The sequence below is a fragment of the Podarcis erhardii genome (assembly GCF_964252035.2).
Source record: "Podarcis erhardii genome assembly, chromosome: 16".
NCBI classification, from domain to species: Eukaryota; Metazoa; Chordata; class Lepidosauria; order Squamata; family Lacertidae; genus Podarcis; species Podarcis erhardii.
In genome coordinates, this window is record NC_138514.1 from 37,913,507 (window position 1) to 37,936,121 (window position 22,615).

Here is a 22,615-nt window from a genome sequence, read left to right on the forward strand (position 1 = left end):
GCCACAAAAGGGCCAAGATGTTCCAAAACTTTCTGTGGTGACTCTGTGCTAGACAGTGAGACAGCCTGGCTATTTATTTATTTAGTAAGCGTATGTCCGGTCCCTGACAAGAAACAAACACACCAGATAGTCAAGGAGATGAGTGCCCTCTAGGCCAGGCAAAGCTGCAATTCCTGACTTCAGGGGGTTGGACTAGATGACCCTTGGGGTTGCCTCCAGCTCCACATTTCCATGACTGTTGATTTCAAAGGAGCCTCCAAAGGCCAAGCAGGCAGGAATTATTAGGGTAGCATTCCGCTAAGTTTTGCAGGGAGTGGACCTGCTAGAAATCATTGGACTTCACTTGGGGCTGTTCCTCAATTTCTCCCAAGGCAGGCTGCTTGTTCAGCTCTTGTTTTCAAGGGGGGGGGATGCATGTCCCTTTTGCAGGCAGAGCTTCGAGAGTCGTCTTTCCCTTTCTTGCTGCCCCCTCCCCAGATGCCTCTGCTTTGGCCAGGATCCAGCCGGCGGCTGCTTGAGGGCTCGGTGGTCCCAGCTGGGCCGGCTGAGGGGGCCGCGTTGCTCGCCTCTGCACGGAGGCTGCAGCTGGGCTCGGGGTGCAAAGGGCCCCCGTTCTTGCCCTCTGGGAGGCTCCCCAGCCCACCCCAAATACACGTCGGGCAGCAGGCAGGGAGGCGGTTCGGTCCTGTTGCTCAGGTCCCTTCCTACGCCGCCACACAGTTCCCAGAGAAATGTTTAACCAGATGCAGAAAAAGTCAATATTTGCCCACGGAGGGTGGTGAAGTAGTGAGGAAGGGGGGAGAGATTCCGCGAGTAGGCGTTGCTCCTGCAGCTGGTCCCTGGCGAAACTTGGGGGCCACTTCTGCAAAATCGCCCCCCCCTCCACGAAGCTGGCAGTGGCGGCGGCGGCGGCAGGAGACAGGCGCAAGGAAGAGCCCCGTGCAGGACCAACGTGAGATGGGGGGCTTGAGCTGGGGGGGGGGGAGCCGAAGCTTGGAGTCCTTGCGCAATGGGCAGTTTGGGTTCCTCTGAGTGAAGACAGAGAAAGGCTGCTTTGCTAAGCGGGGCTTTGGGGGAATCTCCTGGATCTGCTTTCCTGGCTTTTATTAATTTAATTTAATTGCATTTCATATCCCACCAAGGAGCTCAAGGCGGCATGTCCAATTATCCCCCTCCTCATTTAATCCCCACGACAACCCTGCGAGGTAGGCTAGGCCGAGAGGCAGGAGTGACTGGCCCCCAGGCTCACACCCCGTGGGAGCTTCATGCCTGAGCTGCGGGATCTGAACCCGGGTCTCTCCCGAGGTCCGACACTGACTCACTACGCCACCCCTGGCTTCTGTGGCCGTGGAAGGGAAAGAGCACATGCCCTCACGCACCGGCTGGAGCTTCCAGCACCCACTCCTGCCCTTTGGGCCTGCAGCTGGGTGGGGGCTCAGCCTCCTTCCCTCCCAAACTTGCGACCAGAAAGCGTTAAGGAGCCGAGCGAGTCCCTGAAGAGCTTCGTTTCAAAAAGCAAGGACAGCCACCCACCAAAGTCCCAACTCCAAGGGACGCGGGGTGGAATTTAAACGTATGCAACCCTCAGTCTAGAAGAGGATGGTGACTGGAAGGGGGGCTTGCCGTGGAGATCTCCTTTTGGGGGGCAGACAGGGGGTGAGCTGAAGGGAAAGCGGCTGGGGAGGTTGTGAGTCCCTCTCTCGGGTCTGTCTTGAAGGGGGGACGGGACCCCGAAGCCACCCTAGGCATCACTTATCCGCCCATCTCCGGCAGATTTCCACCCCTCCGTCGAAAGATGGCTGCCCCGCCCTGGCCTCTGCTGATGCTCCTGCTGGCCGGCCTGCCTGCTCTGCGCGCGACGCACCACGGGGTAAGTCCCGGCCACGGTCCGGCCAGCTCCTCCTCTCCGACCGGGGCAGAAGAGCCCAGCCGAGGGAGACTCGCGGGGAGACAGGCAGGGGCAGGAGAGGGCGTGGGGACCAGGGGTGGGGGGACTGGCCCCTGGAATGTGCTGCTGGTCTCCCAAGTGGGGGGGGGGAGCTTCCTGTGGAACAAACCCCCTCGCCTTGGGAAGGTGGTGGAGGTCTTTAATCAGGAGGTTGGTTGGCCAGATGTCAGGGATTTTTAAGCCGTGGCTCTTGCACTGCAGGGAGTTGGCTACAAGACCGTTGGGGGGGGGTCCCTTCCAACTCTAAGATTCTATTATTTTAGGTCTCGATTGCCCATGCCTTTGAAGATGACGGGCAGAGGAACATTCTACAGGTAAGGGGAGATGAATCTCACAGCTTCTCTTTTTTAAAGATTTGTTTATTTTTAATTAAAAGGCAAATACTGTCGAATTCGGGACTTGGGAATGGAGAGCAGGGTGGGTAACATTGCTGCGTGATGGTTCTGGTCCTGGGTCATCACCACATTTTAATCATATATGGAGGCCAACACCAATGGCGTGAGCAAACGTAGCCAGTCCCAGAAGCAGAATTTAGGTTGGCAAGTAGAAAGTTCAAAGACAGGACCTGTTGAGGCAGCTTTCTCTAAAAAGTTCCCCACAGAAGGGCTTGGGCACGTGGCTGTCAGGAAGAAGGGTTTGGTTTTGTTTGGGGCTGGGGGGCATCTGCTGGAAGGTGGGCCTCTGGACAACCAGGGAGCCAAAGCTGTGCAAAAGGAGATGGTCGAGAGGATGAATCGCTGCAGGAGATGCAGGGCAGATCTCTCAGCCTTGAATGACAATTTCGAGAAAGGGAGTTTTGGGAGCAGAGGCAAGCAAGAGAGGAGATGGCAGGCCGTGCTGGATAATCTGGATGGTATTGCCTAAGAGCTCTTAAGGAACTCAAATGTGAAACTGATCTTCTAACAAAAATATGTACCGTTCCTAAGAGTGTCCTTGGTCCCAGAGGACTGGAAAGCAGCCAGCGCAAGACCAATATTTACAAAGGGATTCAGGAAGTTACAGGCTTGGCGTCTCTTCCAGGTAAATTGCTGAGAAGTACTATTAAAGGTAAAATAATCAAGCGCATGCAGGATTTCCTCAGCAGAGACCCCACACTGTCATGAGGACTCCCTGCCAGAAGAAGCTTTTAAAAAGGGCCTTGCAAACCCAGCCAATTCAGGCGGCTTTCTCCCAAAGCAGCTATGGAGAACCGATTGCTGGCCCTTCAGATGCTGCTGAACTAGAACTCCCATGATGATAGGAGTTGAAGTTCAGAGACGCCTGGAAGGGCACAAGCTCTGTCTTAAAGGACCTGACAGTGACACTGATGCTGAAACTTCTTTCAGGTTTTTTCTCCAGGCCCATGCTGCTTTTAAATGATTGGTTTTTGCTGAAATGTGATTTTGTGTGTTGCTTTTATTTTTCTGCATGCTGCCTTATGAGGGTTTAAGGAATACTTAGGCTAGCTCTGATTCATTTATGTGTTCTGTCTCTGAATACCAGCTGCTGGGAATCACAAGGGGGAGAGTCCTGCTGTTGCACCTCAGGTCCTGCTTGTGAGCTTCCCTTGGGGCATTCAGATGCCACGGTGAGGACGGGAGGCTGGACCAGATGGGGCCCCTTTAGTTTGATCCAGCAAGGCCTTTCTTACGCTTATGAAAACTACCATCTATCAGGCCAGTCTCTGTGTCCATGCAGTCCAGCACTGCCTGCTCTGACTGGCAGCAGCTCCCTGGTCTCCTGACGAGCAGAGAACTTGCCAGCTTTTACCCAGTGTGAAAACAAGGTGCTTCTTTCTTTAGAGGGTGAGCCCGGGCCCTCTTGCCTGCCCAGCCCATCCTCTGCCCCTCAGCTACCCAGATGTCTCCTTCCATCCCAGACTTAGCTGCCCATTCTTTTCCCCCCACCCTCAGCTCCTAGGGCCCATTTATTCACAGGCCGATGAAGCAGATGGATTGGTGGAAGAAGCATTGCTGCCGGAGGTTGCTTTGCCTGAGGCGGAGGTGCTCCCACCTGCATCCGAGACCCCGGAGGGCCTCCTTGGCACCATGCTGCCACCCTCTGATCCAAGCCTGGCAGAGGAGGTTTCAGCCACAGAGCTGGGCGAGCCCCAGAGCTCTTCTGAGGCAGAGGAGGACGACCATGGAAGAAGCTGTGACAGGGGCATCCCTCTGGAGAAGACGCAGGCGGTGGCCGAGGCTGTGATGAAGCTGGGTGCTAACCTCCTGCGGCAGGTGGAACTGGAGAACAGCAAAGGCAACCTCTTCTTCTCTCCCCTCAGCATCAGCCTGGCGCTGGCTCACTTGGCTCTAGGTCAGTATCCCCAAATCCCTCAAAGACAGCCTGTTTGTTGACTTCTGAACTCAAAAGCAAAGGTGCTTTTCGTGGTTAACAGCAACGAAGAGTTTTGCTTTTAGGATGCGGAAAAGGTGAGATGCTGCTCTCCCTCCAAGGAATGATGGCTCCTATGTGCATCTCTCCTGTCATCTCTCTGAATGAACAACCAGTGGCAGGAGAAATGCCCAGCAGGGGTGAAAGCAAAGCAGCCTGCCAGCCACTGAGTGCTCTGGACTCCAGTTAACTGAATTTCCTCCAGCACATGAGCAGCCTTGTTGGCCGCACAGTCTGAGAATTTCTGCAATGGAGATGGGAAGAGTAGGAGCAGAAGACACTGTCTTGTACAGGGTCTGACCAGCAGTCCATCTAGTTTGGTGTTTTCCACACTGTCAGCTGTGGCTCTCCAGTGTCTCAGGCAGGAAGTCTTTCCCAGCTGTTGGGGCTGCACCAGAGACCTTCTGCCTGCAGCGCTGGTGCTGTTACCGAAGGGTAACAGAGTGCTAAGCATAGAAGCCTCCCTCTTCCTGCTTGTGTGATGAAAGGTCTTTAGCCCTCTTCAGCTTTAACATGGGGCCTACAGTGGCAACTCTCTCACTCCTGGCTGATGTGACAAGTGCTTTGGAGCACAGTGGCCCAATGCAAGCAAGAGGGCTTCCATGCCTGACTGCCATGCTCACACGCTCGGTGCTGCTGCATCTGAAGGGTCAGGTTACCATGTTCCCAGGTTAGCTGAGTGTTAACTGTGCTGCTGTTAATCTGGTTTCCCTTTCAGGCGCAGCCAACCGGACCGAGGAGCAGCTGCTGAAGGCTCTGCATGTGGAGTCTGTGCCCTGCCCACACCAGGCTCTGCGCACCGTCTCCCAGCACCTCAGCCAGACGCTCAGCATCGCGGCCCGGCTTTACCTACAGAAAGGTGAGAGGTGTGGGCAGGCAGGTATGGAATAGGAGAAGTCGAGTGAGCCTGCCCTTTGGGCGTGAGAGGGAAGAGCAGGCATTTCCACATGGTGTGGCTTGAATTTCTCTCCTTATTTTATTTATAAAAAAAATATTTGTATCATTAAAAAAATGTATCACAATGTTTCCTACCAATATAAAAACAGAAAGTAGAATCATAAAAAGTTAAAAACAGGTTAAAAGCCAAAGAATTAAAAACAAACATCAGTAGACCATTGTGGGAGATGTATTCTTAACTGCCTGTGTAGGCTTGTCAGGGAAAAAGGCAAGGTATAACAAAATAACAATAATAATATAGCTGGCAGAATATAAAGGTTTTTAGCAGGCATTTAGAAGTTGGCATAGAAGGTGCCACTGAATCTCCAGTGGTAGAGGCTAATGACACTAAAAGCTTGGTCTCTTGTTATCAAACGAGCCTCACCAACTCAGGGAACAACCAGCGACACTTTTGTGAGTGATCTCAGTGATTGAGCTGAGGAGATATATAAGGGTTCAGGCGAACCTCTACTAAACCTTTAATGGATAGCAGATATTGAGGGATGGGGCAGGGGGAGAAGCTGTATTGGGCCTGGAGAGGAATAGTAGTGCTTTTTCTTAACCCTTTTGCCCATGTAATTTTCCCAACTAATGTCACCACCATCCATCTCCCTGCACCAGTAGCAAAGCACCATAATGTGAATGGTGCAAATAGTATTGGTTGGATGGGTGGTAGCAGTTTTCATTAGGATAACAGCACTGGGAGGGGTCAGCACCCCTCTCTGTCCCCATCTGGATCAAGAGTCCCCACCCCGGCAGCTGCTATTCACAAATAAGTTTGAATCCCGAGGACCTCGAGTGCAGGGGAGGAGGGAAATCCACACAGGAGCAGCAGTCCCTTGGCCCAAAAATGGGTTGGGGAGAATCCTAGCAGGCTTACCCCAGTCTTAGGGGGAGGGCGGAAACTCTTGACTGCCTCACATCCAGTGCTTTTGCAGGATTCCTAGTGAAAGAGCAGTTCCTGGAGGACTCAGAGACGTTCTACAGGGCGAAGCCAGTCACCCTGTCTGGGAACAGCGAGGCGGACCTGGCGGCCATCAACACCTGGGTGAAAGAGGCGACCCATGGACAGATCCCCACCATGCTGACTGAGCTGCCGGCCAGTGTCGTGATGCTGCTGCTCAATGCCGTGCACTTCCGAGGTGAGCTGGGCTGCTCCTCCCCACCCCCACCCCCCTGACCTGCTGGGACAGCCAACAGATCAGTCAACTTTTAAATTATTGCAGCAGCCCAAGAAGTAACTGTGTGAACAAGGCCTCTGTTTCTCCCGTTTTAATCCATCCTAATAACTTAATATTGTTGTGATTTTGTGGACCGTAGTTTTTTCCACCTACAGGAAAAGCAAGATTGTTATAGAATCACAGTTGGGAGGGAGCCCGAGTGTCATCTAGCCCAACCCCCAGTAGTAGTAGTAGTAGTAGTAGTAGTAGTAGTAATAATAATAATAATAATAATAATAATAATAATAATAATAATAATATTCTTATTTATACCCCTCCCGTCTGGGTGGCTTCCAAGAAAATATTAAAATACAATACTCTGCTAAACATTAAAACTTCCCTAAACAGTGCTGCAGTAGAGACATCACCTTGCCAACAAAGGTTCATATAGTAAAAGCTATGGTTTTCCCAGTAGTGATGTATGGAAGTGAAAGCTGGACCATAAAGAAGGCTGATCGCTGAAGAATGTATGCTTTTGAATTCTGGTGCTGGAGGAGACTCTTGAGAGTCCCATGGACTGCAAGAAGATCAAACCTCTCCATTCTGAAGGAAATCAGCCCTGAGTGCTCACTGGAAGGACAGATCCTGAAGCTGAGGCTCCAAGACTTTGGCCACCTCATGAGAAGAGAAGACTCCCTGGAAAAGACCCTGATGTTGGGAAAGATGGTGGGCACAAGGAGAAGGGGACGACAGAGAACAAGATGGTTGGACAGTGTTCTCAAAGCTATGAGCATGAGTTTGACCAAACTGCGGGAAGCAGTGGAAGACAGGAGTGCCTGGCGTGCTCTGGTCCAGGGGGTCACGAAGAGGCGGACCCGACTAAATGACTAAGCAACAACAACAACAAAAAGCGCTGCCTTCAGATGTCTTCTAAAATTCTGGCAGTTGTTTTTCTCTTTGACATCGGGTGGGAGGGCGTTCCACAGGGCGGGTGCCATTACCAAGAAGGCCCTCTGCCTGGTTCTCTGTAACTTGGCTTCTTACAGCGAGGGAACCGGAAGAAGCCCTCAGCGCTGGGCCTCAGTGTCCGGGCAGAACAATGGGGATGGAGACGCTCCTTCAGGTATACTGGACCAAGGCTTTAAAGGTCAGCACCAACACTTTGAATTGTGCTTGGAAATAATGCAGGAATCACAATTAAGGCATCCCTGACAAATGGCCATCCAACCTCTGCTGAGAAACCTCCAGGGAAGAAGAGTCCGCCACCTCCCACTCCACTGTCAAGCCATCAGAAAGTTCTTCCTAATCATTAGTTTCTTGCAATTTGATCCATTGGTTCAGGTCCCACCCTCTAGAGCAGCAGAAAATAAGCTCTTTCTCTATCTTCCCTGTGACAGCCCTTCAGTTATCTGAATATGACTATCATGGCACCTTTTAGTCTCCTATCACACAGGCTAAACATGCCCAGCTCCCTCAACCATTCCTCATAAGGGTTGTTTTCCAGAACCCTCATTATTTCAGTCGCCCTCCTCTGCCCACCTTCCAGCTTGTCAATATCCTCTGCAGTGCCCAGAACTGGAGACAGGACTCCAGGTGGCTTGGTTTCCAGATGCTGCCTTTCCTCTCCTCAACCAATTTTTTATTCCCTCTTTTGGGCAGGGTTTTGGAAGACCAAGTTTGATCCCCTTCTGACTGAGCCTGACACATTCTACCTGGATGATGAATTCACCGTCTCCGTGGAGATGATGCGGGCTCGCGTCTACCCTCTCAGCTGGTTCAACCTGGAGGCCCAGGATGTCCAGGTGGGGTAACAGGGGGGTGGGAACTTTTGTTGTTGACGCTGCCCAAGGGTCTGACATCAGGTCAAAGTGCCTGGGAGATCGTTGGCCTCCTTCCCTTCCCACGTGGGGTGAGCCTGGGCCTTTCTCCTGCCCCTGGAGCAGACGAGAGGAGGGCTCAAGGCAAAGGCCGTCCTGTTGCTGCTCCTCTCCTCTGTTCTTTGCAGTTGCCCTCTCATATCCACAAATAATGTTCTGTTGGGCTGCCCCTGCTGACGCTTCCCTGTGCTTCTCTCCCAGGTGGCCAGGTTCCCCTTCAAGGGCAACACGAGCTTTGTGGCCATCCTTCCAAACCACCCTGAGCAGAACTTCTCTCGGCTGCTCTCCGATCTCAGCCAGGCCAACTTCCAAAGCCACTTCCCCAAGGAGAGGCCCACCATGGTGAAGATGCCCAAACTGCACCTGCAGCACCACCTGAACCTAGAGCAAGCTCTCCGCCAGTTGGGTAAGAGGAGGGAGGGATCGAGGGGGCCAGCCTGCTTCACTGTTCACCTTTACAGGACGGTTTTGGATACCCTCAGCCACTTTGCTGCCTTATTTCAAACAGCTTGATGGGCCACGCTTCATAACTCCTGCTTTGCATGCAGAAGGTCCCAGGTTCTGTCCCCCTGCCCCAAGCCCTGGAGAAGCCACGGCTGCCAGTTGGCACAGACCAGAGTTGGGGGGCTTCACCTCCCGGCAGCCCCAGCAGCCAGCAAGGCCAGCTGTCAAGGATGGTGGACTCTGCAGTCCAAGGAGAGCCAGAGATCTACAGGTTCCGCACTCCTGACATGCTCTGTGCGAGGATAGCTGGGCAAGCAAGGCAGATCCCTGTGTTAAATACAGTCCCTGCCTTGTGCTCCTGTGACCTCAGACACACAACATTATCTGAAGACTTGTCTGTTCTGATATGTTCTGGAGTCCTCACCAGACGGAGGTTGGAAAGAGCTTTCAGACCCTTAGCAGGGCATGTTGGCGAGTGGGTGTTTGTGTCCTCCTTTCCCTCTGCTTCCTCCACAGTGGCTCTTCAGATGCTTCCAGATGGAGGCTTAATGTTGCGAAATGGGCTGCTCTGGTATTGCAAGCAAGTCACTGGCAGCAGTTTTCTTTTTGACTCACGGATTAAACGTGTGTGACTTTTTCCTAACTCTTCCGCCATCTCCGCTCCAGAAGTCCAGGTTCTGTTTCAAGCTAGTCTTGGAAGCAGCAGAAATTCTGCCTCCTTAGTAAAACATACAAGCGCTCCATTTTAACGATTTTAATGCAGTGGCAGAATTCAGGCTGTGGGTGGGGGGAAATTCTCCTCACCCCCCAAATATGCACAGCCCTGAGAATAGTCTTGGGTCACAAACGCTGCTGATGTTCTGCACCAGCACCATCCTGACTGACGGCTGCTTTCTCTCTGGAGAAGCCTGCATCTCCCCCCTTGGCACTGCCTTCACTCCCGTCTCTTTCTTTGCAGGCCTTGGCGAGCTGTTCTCTGCCCCAAATTTCCACCCCATAACAGAGGGTCCCCTCGTGGTCTCCAGTGTCCAGCACAGAGCCGCCCTGGAGCTTTCTGAGGCCGGGGTAGAGGCATCAGCCGCCACCAGTGTCTCCATGTTCCGCTCCCTCTCTGTTTTCAACCTCAACCAGCCCTTCCTCTTCATCATCCAAGAGGACACCACCGGCATCCCTCTCTTCCTGGGCGCCATCCGGAACCCCAACCCCAGCGCTCCTCAGGAGAGGAAGACGAGTGACTGTGCTGTGGGAGATGATGGAAAGCTCTTTCCGTGCTTCACGGACCAAGAGAAGCCCTGAAAGCCTCAGAGGCCTCCGGGATGCATGAAAGCCAGGAGGGCAAGTGTGTTGTGGCCAGTCAGGGTTTTTTTCAGCAGCCTCTCCCCAAATGTCCAGAAAACGAAACAAAAAGCCACCCTTTCACCTAACTGGCTGCTGATGTGGGTTGCCATCCTGTACCCAGTCCTGCAAGCTATAAAATATGGCCCTGTTGACTCATCTTCTTCTCAATGGCCCTTGCGGATGGGATCCTGCACCCTGACCTGCAGGCCTTTGGCCCTAGAATTAAAGCTGAGCAAAAGGTCACAAGGTTGCACCTCCTCCTCTGGTTCTGTGTTCTGCAGGGACACTGGCTGAAGCGCCACAGATATGAATGAGCTGTGAGTGCTGTGAAATAAAAGGATGCAGAGAATACAAAAACCACCACCAGCAGCAGCAGCCCAGGCCCTGGGGAGTTTACGGGCTCACTTCCCATCTTGGCACTAGCTTCTCTTCAGTATTGCAGCCCCACAATATATCCAGACCACAACTTTTCCTTTCAGGTGGCCACAAAAATGCAACAGAATAGACTGTGTAGTGCTGCACAACTCAAGAAAAAATAAGTGTTGGGAATTGCTAGGAAAATAAACCTGCTGGTATCCTAATGCCCGTTGCCACTAATGTGTGTGACCTACCACACTTTGAATCCTGCAAACAGTTCTCAAGAAGGGCATTGCAGAGCACTGTGGAGTCTTTGTTCTCTTTGCTTGTTGGGTTTGTGTAAAGTGCCCCTGCCCTTTCTGTGCAAAGTCCCACTTGGGCTGTTTTACACTTACATTGCTGTAGCAACAGAGCATGTGTGAGAGAGAATATGAATGTGAATGCCAATTGCCTTGATAGACAAGGAGGCTACTGGGTGTGGGGAGAGAATTGCTTGGGGATCTCCAGTGACTCATGGGGGGGATGAGGCTGAGGTTGGTTAAGACTTCCCGGTTCTGTATTCCCAGCTCCTTATTTAAAGCAGCTGCACAAGCAGCCACAATGCGGAACTGAAAGTTGGTATGTGCTTCTGGCTGCACTCCGGAATCCATTAGACTGCCTCCCCACATTGCACACCTGTGACCAGCAAACCGCTCCCCTCCAGATGCTCAAACCTTCTTTCCATAGAACTGTAGAGTTGGAAGGGAACCCCAGGGTCATCTAGTCCAACCCCCTGCAATGCAGGAATCATGGCTAAAGAATCCGATGAAGCAGAGCCCACCACCTCCTGAGGGAGACTGTTCTAATGTCAAACAGCTCTTCTTGTCTGAAAGGTCTTCCTAATGTTGAGCCAGAATCTCATTTCTTGTCATGTGAATCCATTCACTTGGGTCCTAACCTCTGCAGCAGGAGAAAACAAGCTTGCTCGCATCTTCCATGTGAAAGTCCTTCAGATATCTGGAGATGGCTCTCATATCTCCTCTCAGTCTCTTTTCCAGGCTAAACATACCCAACTCCCTCAACTAGTCCTCATAAGGATTGGTTTCCAGACCCTTGACCGTCTTTGTTGCCCTCCTCTGCACACATTGCAGCTTACCAATGGCATTTTAAAATTGTGGCACCCAGAACTGGACACAGTATTCCAGGTGTGGTCCAACCCAGGCAGAATAGAGCGGTACTATTACTTCCCTTGATTCAGCCTAGTATAGCATTAGCTTTTTTTGCTGCTGCATCACACTGTTGACTCATGTTCAGCCTGAGGTCTACCAAGACCCCTAGATCCTTTTCACATGTACTACTGGCAAGCCAGGTGTCCCCCATCTTCCATTTATGCAGCTGGTTCTTCCTTCCTAAGTTTATAACCTGGCATTTGTCCCTTTTGAAATTCATTTTATTAGTTTGGGCCCAGGTGTCCAATCTGTTAAGGTCATCTTGAATTCCGATTCTGTATTCTGTGGCATTAGCTACCCCTCCCAGTTTGTTGTCTTCTGCTAACTTGATGAGCACCCCCTCAATTTCTTCATCCAAGTTGTTTATAAATAATGTTGAACAACAACAGGCCCAGGACAAACCCTGTGGCACCCCATTTGTCACTTTATTCCAGGATGATGAGGAACTCTTAGTGAGCACTCGTTTGGATTCAGCCAATCACCTACAACAAAACCACTTAACAGTTACTTCGTCCAGGCCACATATTACTAGCTTCTCTGTAAGAGTATCATGGGGAACTTTGTCAAAAGTCTTTCGGAAATCAAGATACACTATGTCCACAACATTCCCCTGATCCACCAAACTTATAACTATCAAAAAAAGAAATGAGATTCGTCTGGCATGAGAAACCCATGCTGGGTCTTAGTAGTCACAGCATCCTTTTCTAAGTGCTCATAGACTTAATTATCTGATGTAGGACATTTCCTGGTATCCACATCAAGCTGACTGGTCGGTAGTTACATGGGCCTTCAATATTTCACCTTTAAGATACTCCCATTCATCTTCTCTTTGAGTATTTCTGTTCATGGGATCTCACCCAGTAGTTCCTTAAGCTTTTTGAAATTGGCCTTCTTAAAGTCCAGAGTGCATGTCTGTCTACACTCCGCTTTCCCTTTTTTTCATGAAACCCAAGAGGACATGATCACTTCCTCCCAAGGTTGATCAGTTCCTCAGTTGGTGAGGGTCCGGTCCAAGACAGATGATCCCATTGTTGCTTCTTTCACCTTCAGGGTGATGGTGTCACTGTCAAGAGAGGCAACTGAGGAATTTGTTGGACATTTATGTTCTTGGCAGAGTTTGAGTTCCTACAGATATTGGGGTAGTTGAAATCTTCCATGACTACGATATGTCTCCTTTTTGAATGTGTGGCAGTCTGCTCTAGGAAGGTATCATCCAAGTCTTCAGACTGGCTTGGCAGTCTATGGCATAAGATGCTCTTTCCTCATTTTAGAATCCCACTGCTGAACAAGCAAAACACTGCACTATGCTAGCCAGGGACTGTGGCACCCAGAGGACGAATTCTCAAGGTTAGGTTATTGCCACAAAGGTAAAGGTAAAGGGGATGCGGGTGACGCTGTGGTCTAAACCACTGAGCCCCTTGGGCTTGCCAATCAGAAGGTTGGCGGTTCGAATCCGCACGACGGGGTGAACTCCCATTGCTCTGTCACAGCTCCTGCCAACTTAGCAGTTCAAAAGCACACCAGTGCAAGTAGATAAATAGGTACCGCTGTGGCAGGAAGGTAAGCGGTGTTTCCGTGCGCTCTGGCTTCTGTCACAGGGTTCCGTTGTGCCAGAAGCAGCTTAGTCATGCTGGCCACATGACTCGGAAAGCTGTCTGTGGACAAACGCCCGCTCCCTTGGCCTGAAAAGCGAGATGAGCACCACACCCTATAGTCGCCTTTGACTGGACTTAATTGTCCAGAGGTCCTTTACCTATTGCCACAACAGAATTTCCTTGGGCAGAAGCAAATAACTGAGCAAAGCCCTGACCACCGAGAACCAGGACTCCTGCTGAGCCCTTTCGTCTCTCTGCCATCACCAGGTTTTGCCCACACTTTCAAGCCAATCTTTGCAGGGTTAAGGATGAGGAACTTTGCCAAAGTAGCAGAATGTCAGAAAAGTGTTTAGCAGTCTAGCATCTAGGTTATGAAGAAATTAAACTTGGTTGGTTAATTATTAATCTGTCCCAGCATTTGAATAAATACAAGAGTGTGCACCCACAAAGCATGTTCTGTGTCTGCACATGTGTGTGCAGGGTGGGTAATTAAGACTCCACCCCATCTCATGCTAGCAGCACACCTCCAATCCCAGGACTCGTCTGCTGGCAAGATGATCGTGGCTCTGCTAGGCTCCCCTTTTCCAGCCTGGGCCAAGCTTCATGGAGCAGGGGTGTCGTCAATGGCTACTGGCCAATGGTGATTATGCTCTGACCCCACAGAAGGGGCGAGTGCTCTTGTACTCGGGTCCTGGAAAGGATGCTGGTCTCTCACTCCTCCCTGATCCAGCAGCCAGGCTCTTATGCTCTGCCTCGCAGCACAGCTGTCCATGCAGTGTGGAAAACAAAAGGAGGCTGCTTTAAGAGGGGAGCTGTAACTTGAAGCCTGCTGATGGCTGGGCTGGGATAGCCTGTGGGCTGGCAGCTACAGCAGCAGCAGCAGCCCAGGCAGATGTGAAGCTCCACACACACTCACACACAGCCTGGTCAAGAAGGACTGCAGTGGAGGACAGGAGCCTGAGGTAAGGAGGTGCTCAGAGGAGCTTATTCCAACTGCCCAGGTGGGTGGGTGGGTGTGAGGCTACTTTCCTTTGGGGCGTAGAGCACAGCGCAGAAGGAAGGCAAAACTCAAAAGGAAAAAAAGGTCATATTGGGGTGGGGTGGGGGACATGGGAGCAATGTCCATTTTTTCACCCTCTTCCGTCAACTTCTGCCCTACTTTAGAAGTATTGTCTCTGCAACAGAAACCAAATGAGAGTTTAAGAGAAAGCAGCATCAGTTAAGAGCCAGGCAACACCTCCATTTTTTCACTTGGAGAAAGAAGGTCCCAGTGTGAGATTTTGTAAGAATAGGACTGTTTTTGTAAATCCTACCCAGGGCGCCAGGGTGCTAATGGCAAATCCTCTGACAGCTGCACAAATTCCACCCTGAGAGAACAAAGCCTCAGTCCACCTTTTAGAAAGAAACCTGCCTTTTTATTTCAGACTTGCAGATGGCAGAGATCACCCACCACCTCATCTGACAGCTCCTTTTATCTTGCCTCAGGTGCCTCTGGTGTGTGGGGGGGGGGGAGAGAGAAGTTCAGAGTCTAGATTCTTCTCCTTCATAGAAGCAACTTACAAAGGGGGGGGGGGTGGACCACCCTGTCCCAGGAACCACCCAATGTTGGCTAAAGTAGTGGCTCTTATTTTTCTCATTTTGGCTGTGTGCTTAAGTTTTGTGCTAATGGGATCCAGATGTCTAGGCCCCCTCAAGCAAGCAAGCAAGCAAGCAAGCAGAGTTTCAGCATAGGTTTTTGGCAAATGTGGAAATTCTCAGCCTGGCAATGGTGATCAAGCTGGAGCATGATCATCTCCTTTCTGAGGCCCTCTTCCCCAGTGTGGAATGGGGTTACGACCAACATGCCCATAGCCATTTGCATCTAAATAAGGTATCACACACACACACACACACACACACACACAAAATCTCTCTCTCTCTCTCTCTCTCTCTCTCTCTCGTTCTTCTCTGGTCACCTCGCACAATTAGGGAAGGGACTGAGAATAAAACTGCCAATGACATAATGCCATTATAAAAATCTATGGTGTGGCTGCATTTGGAATATGTGTCCAGTTCTGGTCGCTTCATAACAACAACAACAACTTCTTTATTTATACCCCGCCCATATAGCTGCGTTTCCCCAGCCACTCTGGGCGGCTTCCAACAAAATATTAAAATACAGTAGTCCGTCAAACAAACTAGAAAGGGATATTGGAGAGCTGGAAAAGGTTCAGGAAAGGGCAACGTTTGGGAAAGGCAGCTAAGAAGAGACCGGACAGAGGTGTCTAAAGCCAAGCACAGTGTGGAGAAAATGGACAGAGAGAAGTTTCTCTCTCTCCTAAGACTAGAACTTGTGGCTTAGGCTGAATGTTGGAAGATTCAGAGCAGAGGAAAGAAAACCCTTCTCTGTGGAACTCGCTCTTGCAGGAGGCAGTGATGGCTAGAACCTGGATGGCTTTAAAAGAGGATTAGAGAAATGCACAGAGGAGAGGGCTATGGATGGCTGCTAGCCACAATGGCTGTGTTCTGTGCCTCCACTATTGGAAATAGTAAATGCCTCTCCATACCACTTGCTGGGAATCACAAGTGGGGAGAAAAGCCTGCTTCAGACATGATCACTCTAGATCTGCAGTAATTTGAAACTTTTGTGCCATCCTGGTGATTTGGCTGCCTTCCCTTTAATTGTAGCCTTTTAAAGACCTAACTACTATTTCCACATAGCCCTTGTGGCGCCAGCTTTCAGGGACATGACTTTGGTGTCTGCTGAGGTTGCATGCTACCCTTTGGACTGGATGAGGCATTATCTAAGTCTATCCCCTGCAAACACAAGTGATGAATTCATGCCAGAATCCTGCAAAACAAGAGGTCTGCTTCACCTGCCCCAGTCCAATTGTCCCGATGGGAGAAATAGGTGCCTGTGGCAGTCCAAGGAATTGCTGGTCTGGAGTTATTGCACAAATTATTAGAATTATAGGGAAGTCTTAAAAGCTCAAGGTTTTGATTCATGTTTAGGACCGTGACAAGCATTGGACTTGAGCTGTGATTCTTTCATTGTTTCTTGCTTGGAATATTCACAAGGGGGTGGAAATAGTAAATATTACTTGTAGTTTTATTGCTTCTGCTGGCTCATGGGAGCAGGGCAGTTAGTAAGACATCAGCAAGTACCAAAGCCAATGCCCACTGCAGTCTTCTCTTTAATGAAACAGGAAGTGAGGTTTTGCTGGTTTGTTTTAAATTAAAGTCCTGGGAAATGAGTTCCTGACTCAGTGCTCTGTCCTGTATTTGCAGCTCCAGCTACAGAGAAAAGGCTGAGGGGGACAGCAGTTAAACTTGTTCGTTCTTTCCTCTCCAGGCCCCGCCATGCGACATCTGGTGGTTCTTCTGTGGCTGGGACTCCTAGCCATCTCCTGCAGAAGCCAGGACTCTGGTACCAGGAGCAGCCCACAGGTCTGTCTGAGGCTTCAGGGCTCCTCCCAAAATACTGAACACGACCCCTGAGGCATTCTTCATGTCCCCTTTTGTTTAAAAACTAGAAAAAAGGGGCAGGGACGGGCTGCATAACCTAGCCCATGGCAAGCTGGGGATGAAAACCCATATGCTGCCTTCTCGCTTTTGTACTTTGAGAAGTCCCTAGGATGTTTCTACAGTGGCCTCTGTTAACCTGATGCCCTCCAGATGTTTTAGACTACAGCTCCCATCAACCCTTGTCCAAAACATCTGGAGGGCGTGGCAGCGGCGAAGGCTCTCTTTAAGGCATTCAGACAAATGGAAGGAGTCTTGGGGACGGGACAATTCTGAGCAAGCAAATTTTGCCTTTCACAGGATCCTGAACCCGACAACACAGCGGGAACTGAGGAGGAGGATCCCTTTTTCAAGAGCCCTCTCAATAAGCTAGCAGCTGCTGTCTCCAACTTTGGCTATGACCTGTACCGCCAGCAATCCAGCCAGGCTCCCAGCGCCAACGTCCTGTTGTCCCCCTTCAGCATTGCCACTGCTCTCTCTGGCATTTCCCTTGGTGAGCTCAGTTCTGTTCCATCCTTTCCTAACATCACCCTTCCCGGGAAGGCGAATTTCACAGGCCTTTTTCTTTGTGGTTTGTAGGGGCAGGAGAACGGACCGAAGGTATAATCTCTCGTGCTCTGTTCTACGACATGCTTGACAAGGCTGGGATCCACAGCACATACAAGGAGCTCCTGACCACCATGGCGGCTCCCTCCAAAGGCCTGAAGAGCGTCTTCCGCCTCATCATGGAGAGAAGTAAACCTTGTGGCCCTGCTCCCCATGTCACAGGGGATGGCGAGGCAGAGTGGGCAGCCACGGGGAACATGGTCCAGCAAGCAGCAATTCCTGGTCCCCAAATCAAATCATCCGTACTTGCAGGATGTACCCATTTGCCTTGGTAGGATTGGATATTTGGGCAGCAGGCGCCACCTAACCTAGCCACTCTATTAAAAAGTCCGTCAGTCTCATGAGCAATTTGGCCCAGGCTGTTTGGAGCCAGTGAGCACCAGCCCAGCCTCAAAGTCCAAGGCAGAATTAACGCCTGCCTTCTGCACGATTCTCTCTGTTTTCTACGAAACAGGTCCTGTTGAGAACTGCTAAAGTTACTTCAGATTTAGTGCCTGGAAGGGTTTTTTCATTGGCTGCCTCTGGGCAAGTGGCTCTATACAAGTAGGCTGGACCAGGTCACCTTTGGCTGCCTCCACATCTGTGGCTGCCTGAGTACAGGCTGTTAAGACATCACCTCCAAGTACTGAGCAGGATGGGAGCTTTCTGGTCTCACCCCTTCCCACTCCCCTAGGGCTGAAAATGAAAATTGGGTTTGTGAATGAGCTGGACAAGGCCTATGGAGTCCGCCCCAGAGTGCTGAGTGGAAACGCCCGGGCAGACCTGCAAGAGATCAACAACTGGGTGCAGCAGCGGACTGGCGGGAAGGTCACGAGGTTATTTGGCGAGATCCCTGCTGGAATTAGCATCCTGCTCCTTGGGGCAGCCTATTTCAAAGGTAAGGGGAGACATGCCGAGAGAGATGCTCAAGGAAAGGAGAAGGTAAGGTCCAGTGGCGGGCACCTTGGGGTGACAAGAGGTGTCTCAAATTCCTTGAGGTTAGGATCACAGAGGAGGGTGAAGGCTGGGCTGTGTCTTCTGCTTCTCCCCAGGGGGAGTCAGTTCCAGCTGAAGCTTTTCGAAGGAAGAGGGAATTAGGAACTCGATAACATTTCTTTCCCTTCTCTAATAACAGGGCAGTGGGTCACCAGGTTTGACACCAGGCTGACTAAGCTGCAGGACTTCCATCTGGATGAGGGCCGGACGGTGAAAGTGCCCATGATGTCAGATCCCAAAGCCATCCTCAAGTACGGCTTTGACTCTGAGCTCAACTGCAAGGTCAGTACAGGGAGCAGACCCTGCCGAAAGGGTCTCCCTGCCTGCTTCACAGTATAAGGGCAGGCAGGCCTTCCTTCACCAGTTGCTCCCTCTCATCGCTAAATTTGTGACAAGAAGGGAACAGCTTCATTTGGCCAGATAAACTAGGTGAGGGTAGCCAAAGCGTCTCAAACCCTCAGGAGTTAGGGACTTCCTCTGCATGTGAAGACAGGCTCTGGCGGATAGAGGAGGTGAGAGCAATAGTGGGTCCAATAGTCAAGAAGGCAGTTTCAGCACGTGCCGTAGAGAGGTGAGGAGCAAGTGGGGTTTGTCAACTTGGGAAGGCAGTCTATCTAGAAGGAAAATTCTGGTCCTAAACCTCCACTGCCTTGTGGGATATCTTCAGGAGAAGAAAAGGCTCAGGAGTCAACCCTACACAAGTCCGGAGCGGAGTCCTTAATATAGTTGGATGGCGCTTTGTAGGTCTCCTTCCAGGAACTCCTGCCGCCAACTTATTGCTCTGCTTTCCTTTGGACCACATAAATGAGGCTGAGAGAGGCATCTTGTCTTCTGGGCAGCCCAGGACCTCCATATACTGCCCAGACTTGCTCCCCAGGGAAGTCACATTCCTTTGTCTCTCAAGACAGACGGATACAAACAACAACAACATTAATTGTTGCACTTTCAGTGGCCCAGATTTGTTATTTGCCCTTGTCCCCTTCTTCCCAAGAAGCCATTCCTGTTTAGCAACGCTGCCACTGAGAAGCGGCCAGATATTGCCATCTGCCCAAGATCCACCCTGAGGATGGATTTGAACCTCTGCATGGATATGCTATTGAAATATAAATGTGTGCCAATGATGTACCTCCATGGGTGGCTCTGCCCTGCTATAAGCTAAAACTGGCCAGCAAAGATTCCCCAGTTCCTTGCAGGTTGGCAACTCATTCACACATCTGGAGCAGTCCCTCCCACCCTGTGGCTTCTCTCAGAGGTCCAAGTCAGAGAGCAGCACAATCCATTGCTTGTTTGGGCTGAAGGCCAGGAGAACCAGGCTACATAAGATGGGGTTATTTTGGTTCATGAAGAATTGCAAATTTTGCAAGTACAATGGTACCTCAGGTTACATACACTTCAGGTTACATACGCTTCAGGTTACAGACTCCGCTAACCCAGAAATAGTGCTTCAGGTTAAGAACTTTGCTTCAGGTTGAGAACAGAAATCATGATCCGGCGGCGCGGCAACAGCAGGAGGCCCCATTAGCTAAAGTGGTGTTTCAGGTTAAGAACAGTTTCAGGTTAGATACGGACCTCCAGAATGAATTAAGTCCTTAACCCAAGGTACCACTGTATGTCAATTTCTGCAGCACATTTGCAAGCTAAACTTGGAAGCTGGGGATGAAAAAGAAGGGATTGTAAACTGCAGCTTATGCACTGAGAACAACTTTGATTGGGCCATCTCTTTCATTTTCAAAAGTGCCTCTCTTCAAGTGGTAGGACCCTAGCCAGCTGCTGCAATAGGGAATGAAGGGTGTTCTTAAGTGTTGCAGGTACAAATGCCCCATGGATATATGTGTGCGTGTGCAAATATGTGTGTAGGCAGGATTCAAGCCTTCTAAACATCCCAAGACCCCAGTTTCCACCTGCCTACGACTGTTGCCCCGGCTCAGTCAACAACTCCCCCTTTTGCTTCCCAAAGAGCTGCACCCATAGTCCCAGTGACAAACACATCCAAAAATCCTCCTCTGGAGCTTAAGCTTCTTCCCACAGGCTGGGAACAAACAGGATCCCCTGGGCCGTGGCAACATTTCTCAAGCCATCTATGATGGCTAAGACATGAATGAACAGAGGGAAATTAATTACCGTAACAGTGGGGCAGACAGCTCACTCTGCAACGTTCTTTGGGGGGGTGGGGTCCTGGGCTGAGCAAGTGGCTCAAAGCCCTGCAAGGAGCACAGATGGGGGAACTCCTTTGAAATGTCAGCACCTAACACCTTTCACTTTCTCCGACTGCCATTTCTAGATTGCTCAGCTGCCCCTGGCAGGAAGTGTCAGCATCATGTTCTTCCTGCCCCAGAGTGTGACCCAAAACATGACGCTGATTGAAGAGAGCCTCACCTCCGAGTTCATTCATGACATAGACAGGCAGCTGAAGACCGTCCAGGCAGTGCTGAGCCTACCCCAGCTCAAGATGACCTCTGAGACGAACCTTGCCAGCACACTCCAGGAAATGCGTATGTACCCAGCCCAGTTCTGCAGCTGAGGTGGGGCGAGAGCGTCAGTGCAGTGCTGCACTTGGCAAAATAGATACACCCAGTAGGGTGGATGAAGCACTGCAGGTTACAAGCCCCTTCCCTTCCCTTATTTTTGCACTGGCTGCCTTTGAACATGAAAGGCCATTCCTAGTTGCCAAAGCTAATGGACACAAAGATACTCTGTCCACGTTGGGGATGGGCAGGATAAGAGGCACATGCTTTGCCTGAAGAAGGGCCTCAGGTTCAATTTGTGGAGTCTCCAGGTGGGCTGTTTCCCTTCCAGTCAGTGCAGACACTGCTGAGCTAGATGGCTTGGTCTAAGGCTGCTTCCTCTACTCTTCCAGTGAACCCGTCTAATCTTCTGAACAAGTAAACTGCACTTGTGGCAGCCATAGGCCAACTGCAGGAAGCAATGTGACCCTTGGTGCCAGTTTTTAGTTTACTGGATGGCGAGAGGTCTAGGATCACTCATGTAACTTCCAGCCAACTGGACTGTACACTGAGGGCCACAGCTCTATGGTGGAGCCCCCATCCTGCATATTGAAGGTCTCAGGTTCAGATACCTGGATGGACTCCCTGCCTGAAACCCTGGAGCGTTAGTGCCAGTCCTGCCCAGACCAGGCTGAGCTCAGTGGACTTATGGTCTCAGGATAAAGCAGCCTCCTCTTTTCCCATGCACTGCCTTGGTCCAGCCATGTCAGCACCGATCTTCCTTGCTGGCCAACTCTCCCTAGTTTGTCAGTGTTGTCTTCTTCTTTTTGGCTAGGAGCCCAGGAGACGCAGCTTGGCTGCACCCCTGGTCAGTTCTCCCCCCAGCTAATGAGACATCCTCCTTCCTCACAGGGCTCCAGGCACTCTTCTCGACTCCCGACTTCAGCAAGATCGCTGTGAAGCCTGTCAAGCTCACCCACGCACAGCACAAAGTAGTCCTTGAGCTCAGAGAAGACGGCGCACGCCCTGTGTCTGCTCCAGAGATGACCGGACCCCTGAACTTCGCCATAGACTACCACCTGGACAGACCTTTCCTGTTTGTGCTTCGGGACAATGACACAGGCACTCTCCTTTTTATTGGGAAAATTCTGGACCCTCGGAGTGCTTAGACTCCTCCCCCCCCAAAAAAAAATCCCATCAGAACAGCCTGTGGTCATCGGGGAGGAAATGGGTTGGGGGTAGGTAGGTGGGGCCCGACTGCCCTGTTGCACTCTTGCTGTGCCCCACAACTGTTTATGCTTACGTGCTGCAATAAACATGCCCCAAGAACAACTGTGTGGGTCTCAGTAGTTCATTATCTTGTTGGTGACAGAGAAAGCATACCAGGGGAGACAGAATTATTGAGAAGGATGGAAGAGATAGCAGAGAAAAGTTACCTCTGTTCCCCGTTTTTCCTTCCCAGTGTCCAACACAATGTTCTCACCACTAGGCAATACCCTACTCCCCAGGGATCCAGAGAATCTTGTGTGTGCTTTGGGGGAGGGGGTTGCCTTCCAGCAGTCCCGCCTGTACCTCTGGAGGGGCTCTGACCTGTGTGTATGCACCTGTATGAACCAACAGGTACCTCCCAATCCTGTGACTTGAGGACCCCACTCCCCCCCCCCGAGACACAGATGCATCTGCCCCTCCCAAAGCATGTATTTGATGGCAGCCACCTTCAATGCACTGAGGAAAATTTCATGGCAAAGGATTGCTGCTTCAGTGGTGAAGAGAGCATGTTTTGCATGGGAAAGGTCCAGCCCAACCATCTCCCAGTGGGAAAAACCCTTCTGCACCTGGGATCCTGCCTAAGAGAG

The 22,615-nt window shown here is 51.0% G+C and overlaps 2 protein-coding genes across 2 annotated transcripts; both read left to right on the forward strand.

The window, feature by feature from the left end:
• Positions 1 to 821: 821 nt before the first annotated feature.
• SERPINF2 (serpin family F member 2) lies at positions 822 to 10,654 on the forward strand. The gene is made up of 9 exons (XM_081843755.1): positions 822 to 952; positions 1,774 to 1,870; positions 2,212 to 2,262; positions 3,841 to 4,240; positions 5,037 to 5,177; positions 6,193 to 6,396; positions 8,074 to 8,216; positions 8,493 to 8,697; positions 9,694 to 10,654. The coding sequence occupies exons 2-9, from the start codon at positions 1,796 to 1,798 to the stop codon at positions 10,029 to 10,031; spliced, it is 1,557 nt and encodes a 518-aa protein (XP_081699881.1). The 5' UTR covers positions 822 to 952; positions 1,774 to 1,795; the 3' UTR covers positions 10,032 to 10,654.
• A 3,346-nt stretch (positions 10,655 to 14,000) lies between these two features.
• SERPINF1 (serpin family F member 1) lies at positions 14,001 to 22,091 on the forward strand. The gene is made up of 8 exons (XM_081843749.1): positions 14,001 to 14,195; positions 16,565 to 16,659; positions 17,035 to 17,227; positions 17,314 to 17,469; positions 18,014 to 18,217; positions 18,455 to 18,597; positions 20,597 to 20,807; positions 21,672 to 22,091. The coding sequence occupies exons 2-8, from the start codon at positions 16,573 to 16,575 to the stop codon at positions 21,926 to 21,928; spliced, it is 1,251 nt and encodes a 416-aa protein (XP_081699875.1). The 5' UTR covers positions 14,001 to 14,195; positions 16,565 to 16,572; the 3' UTR covers positions 21,929 to 22,091.
• The last annotated feature ends 524 nt before the right edge of the window (positions 22,092 to 22,615 follow it).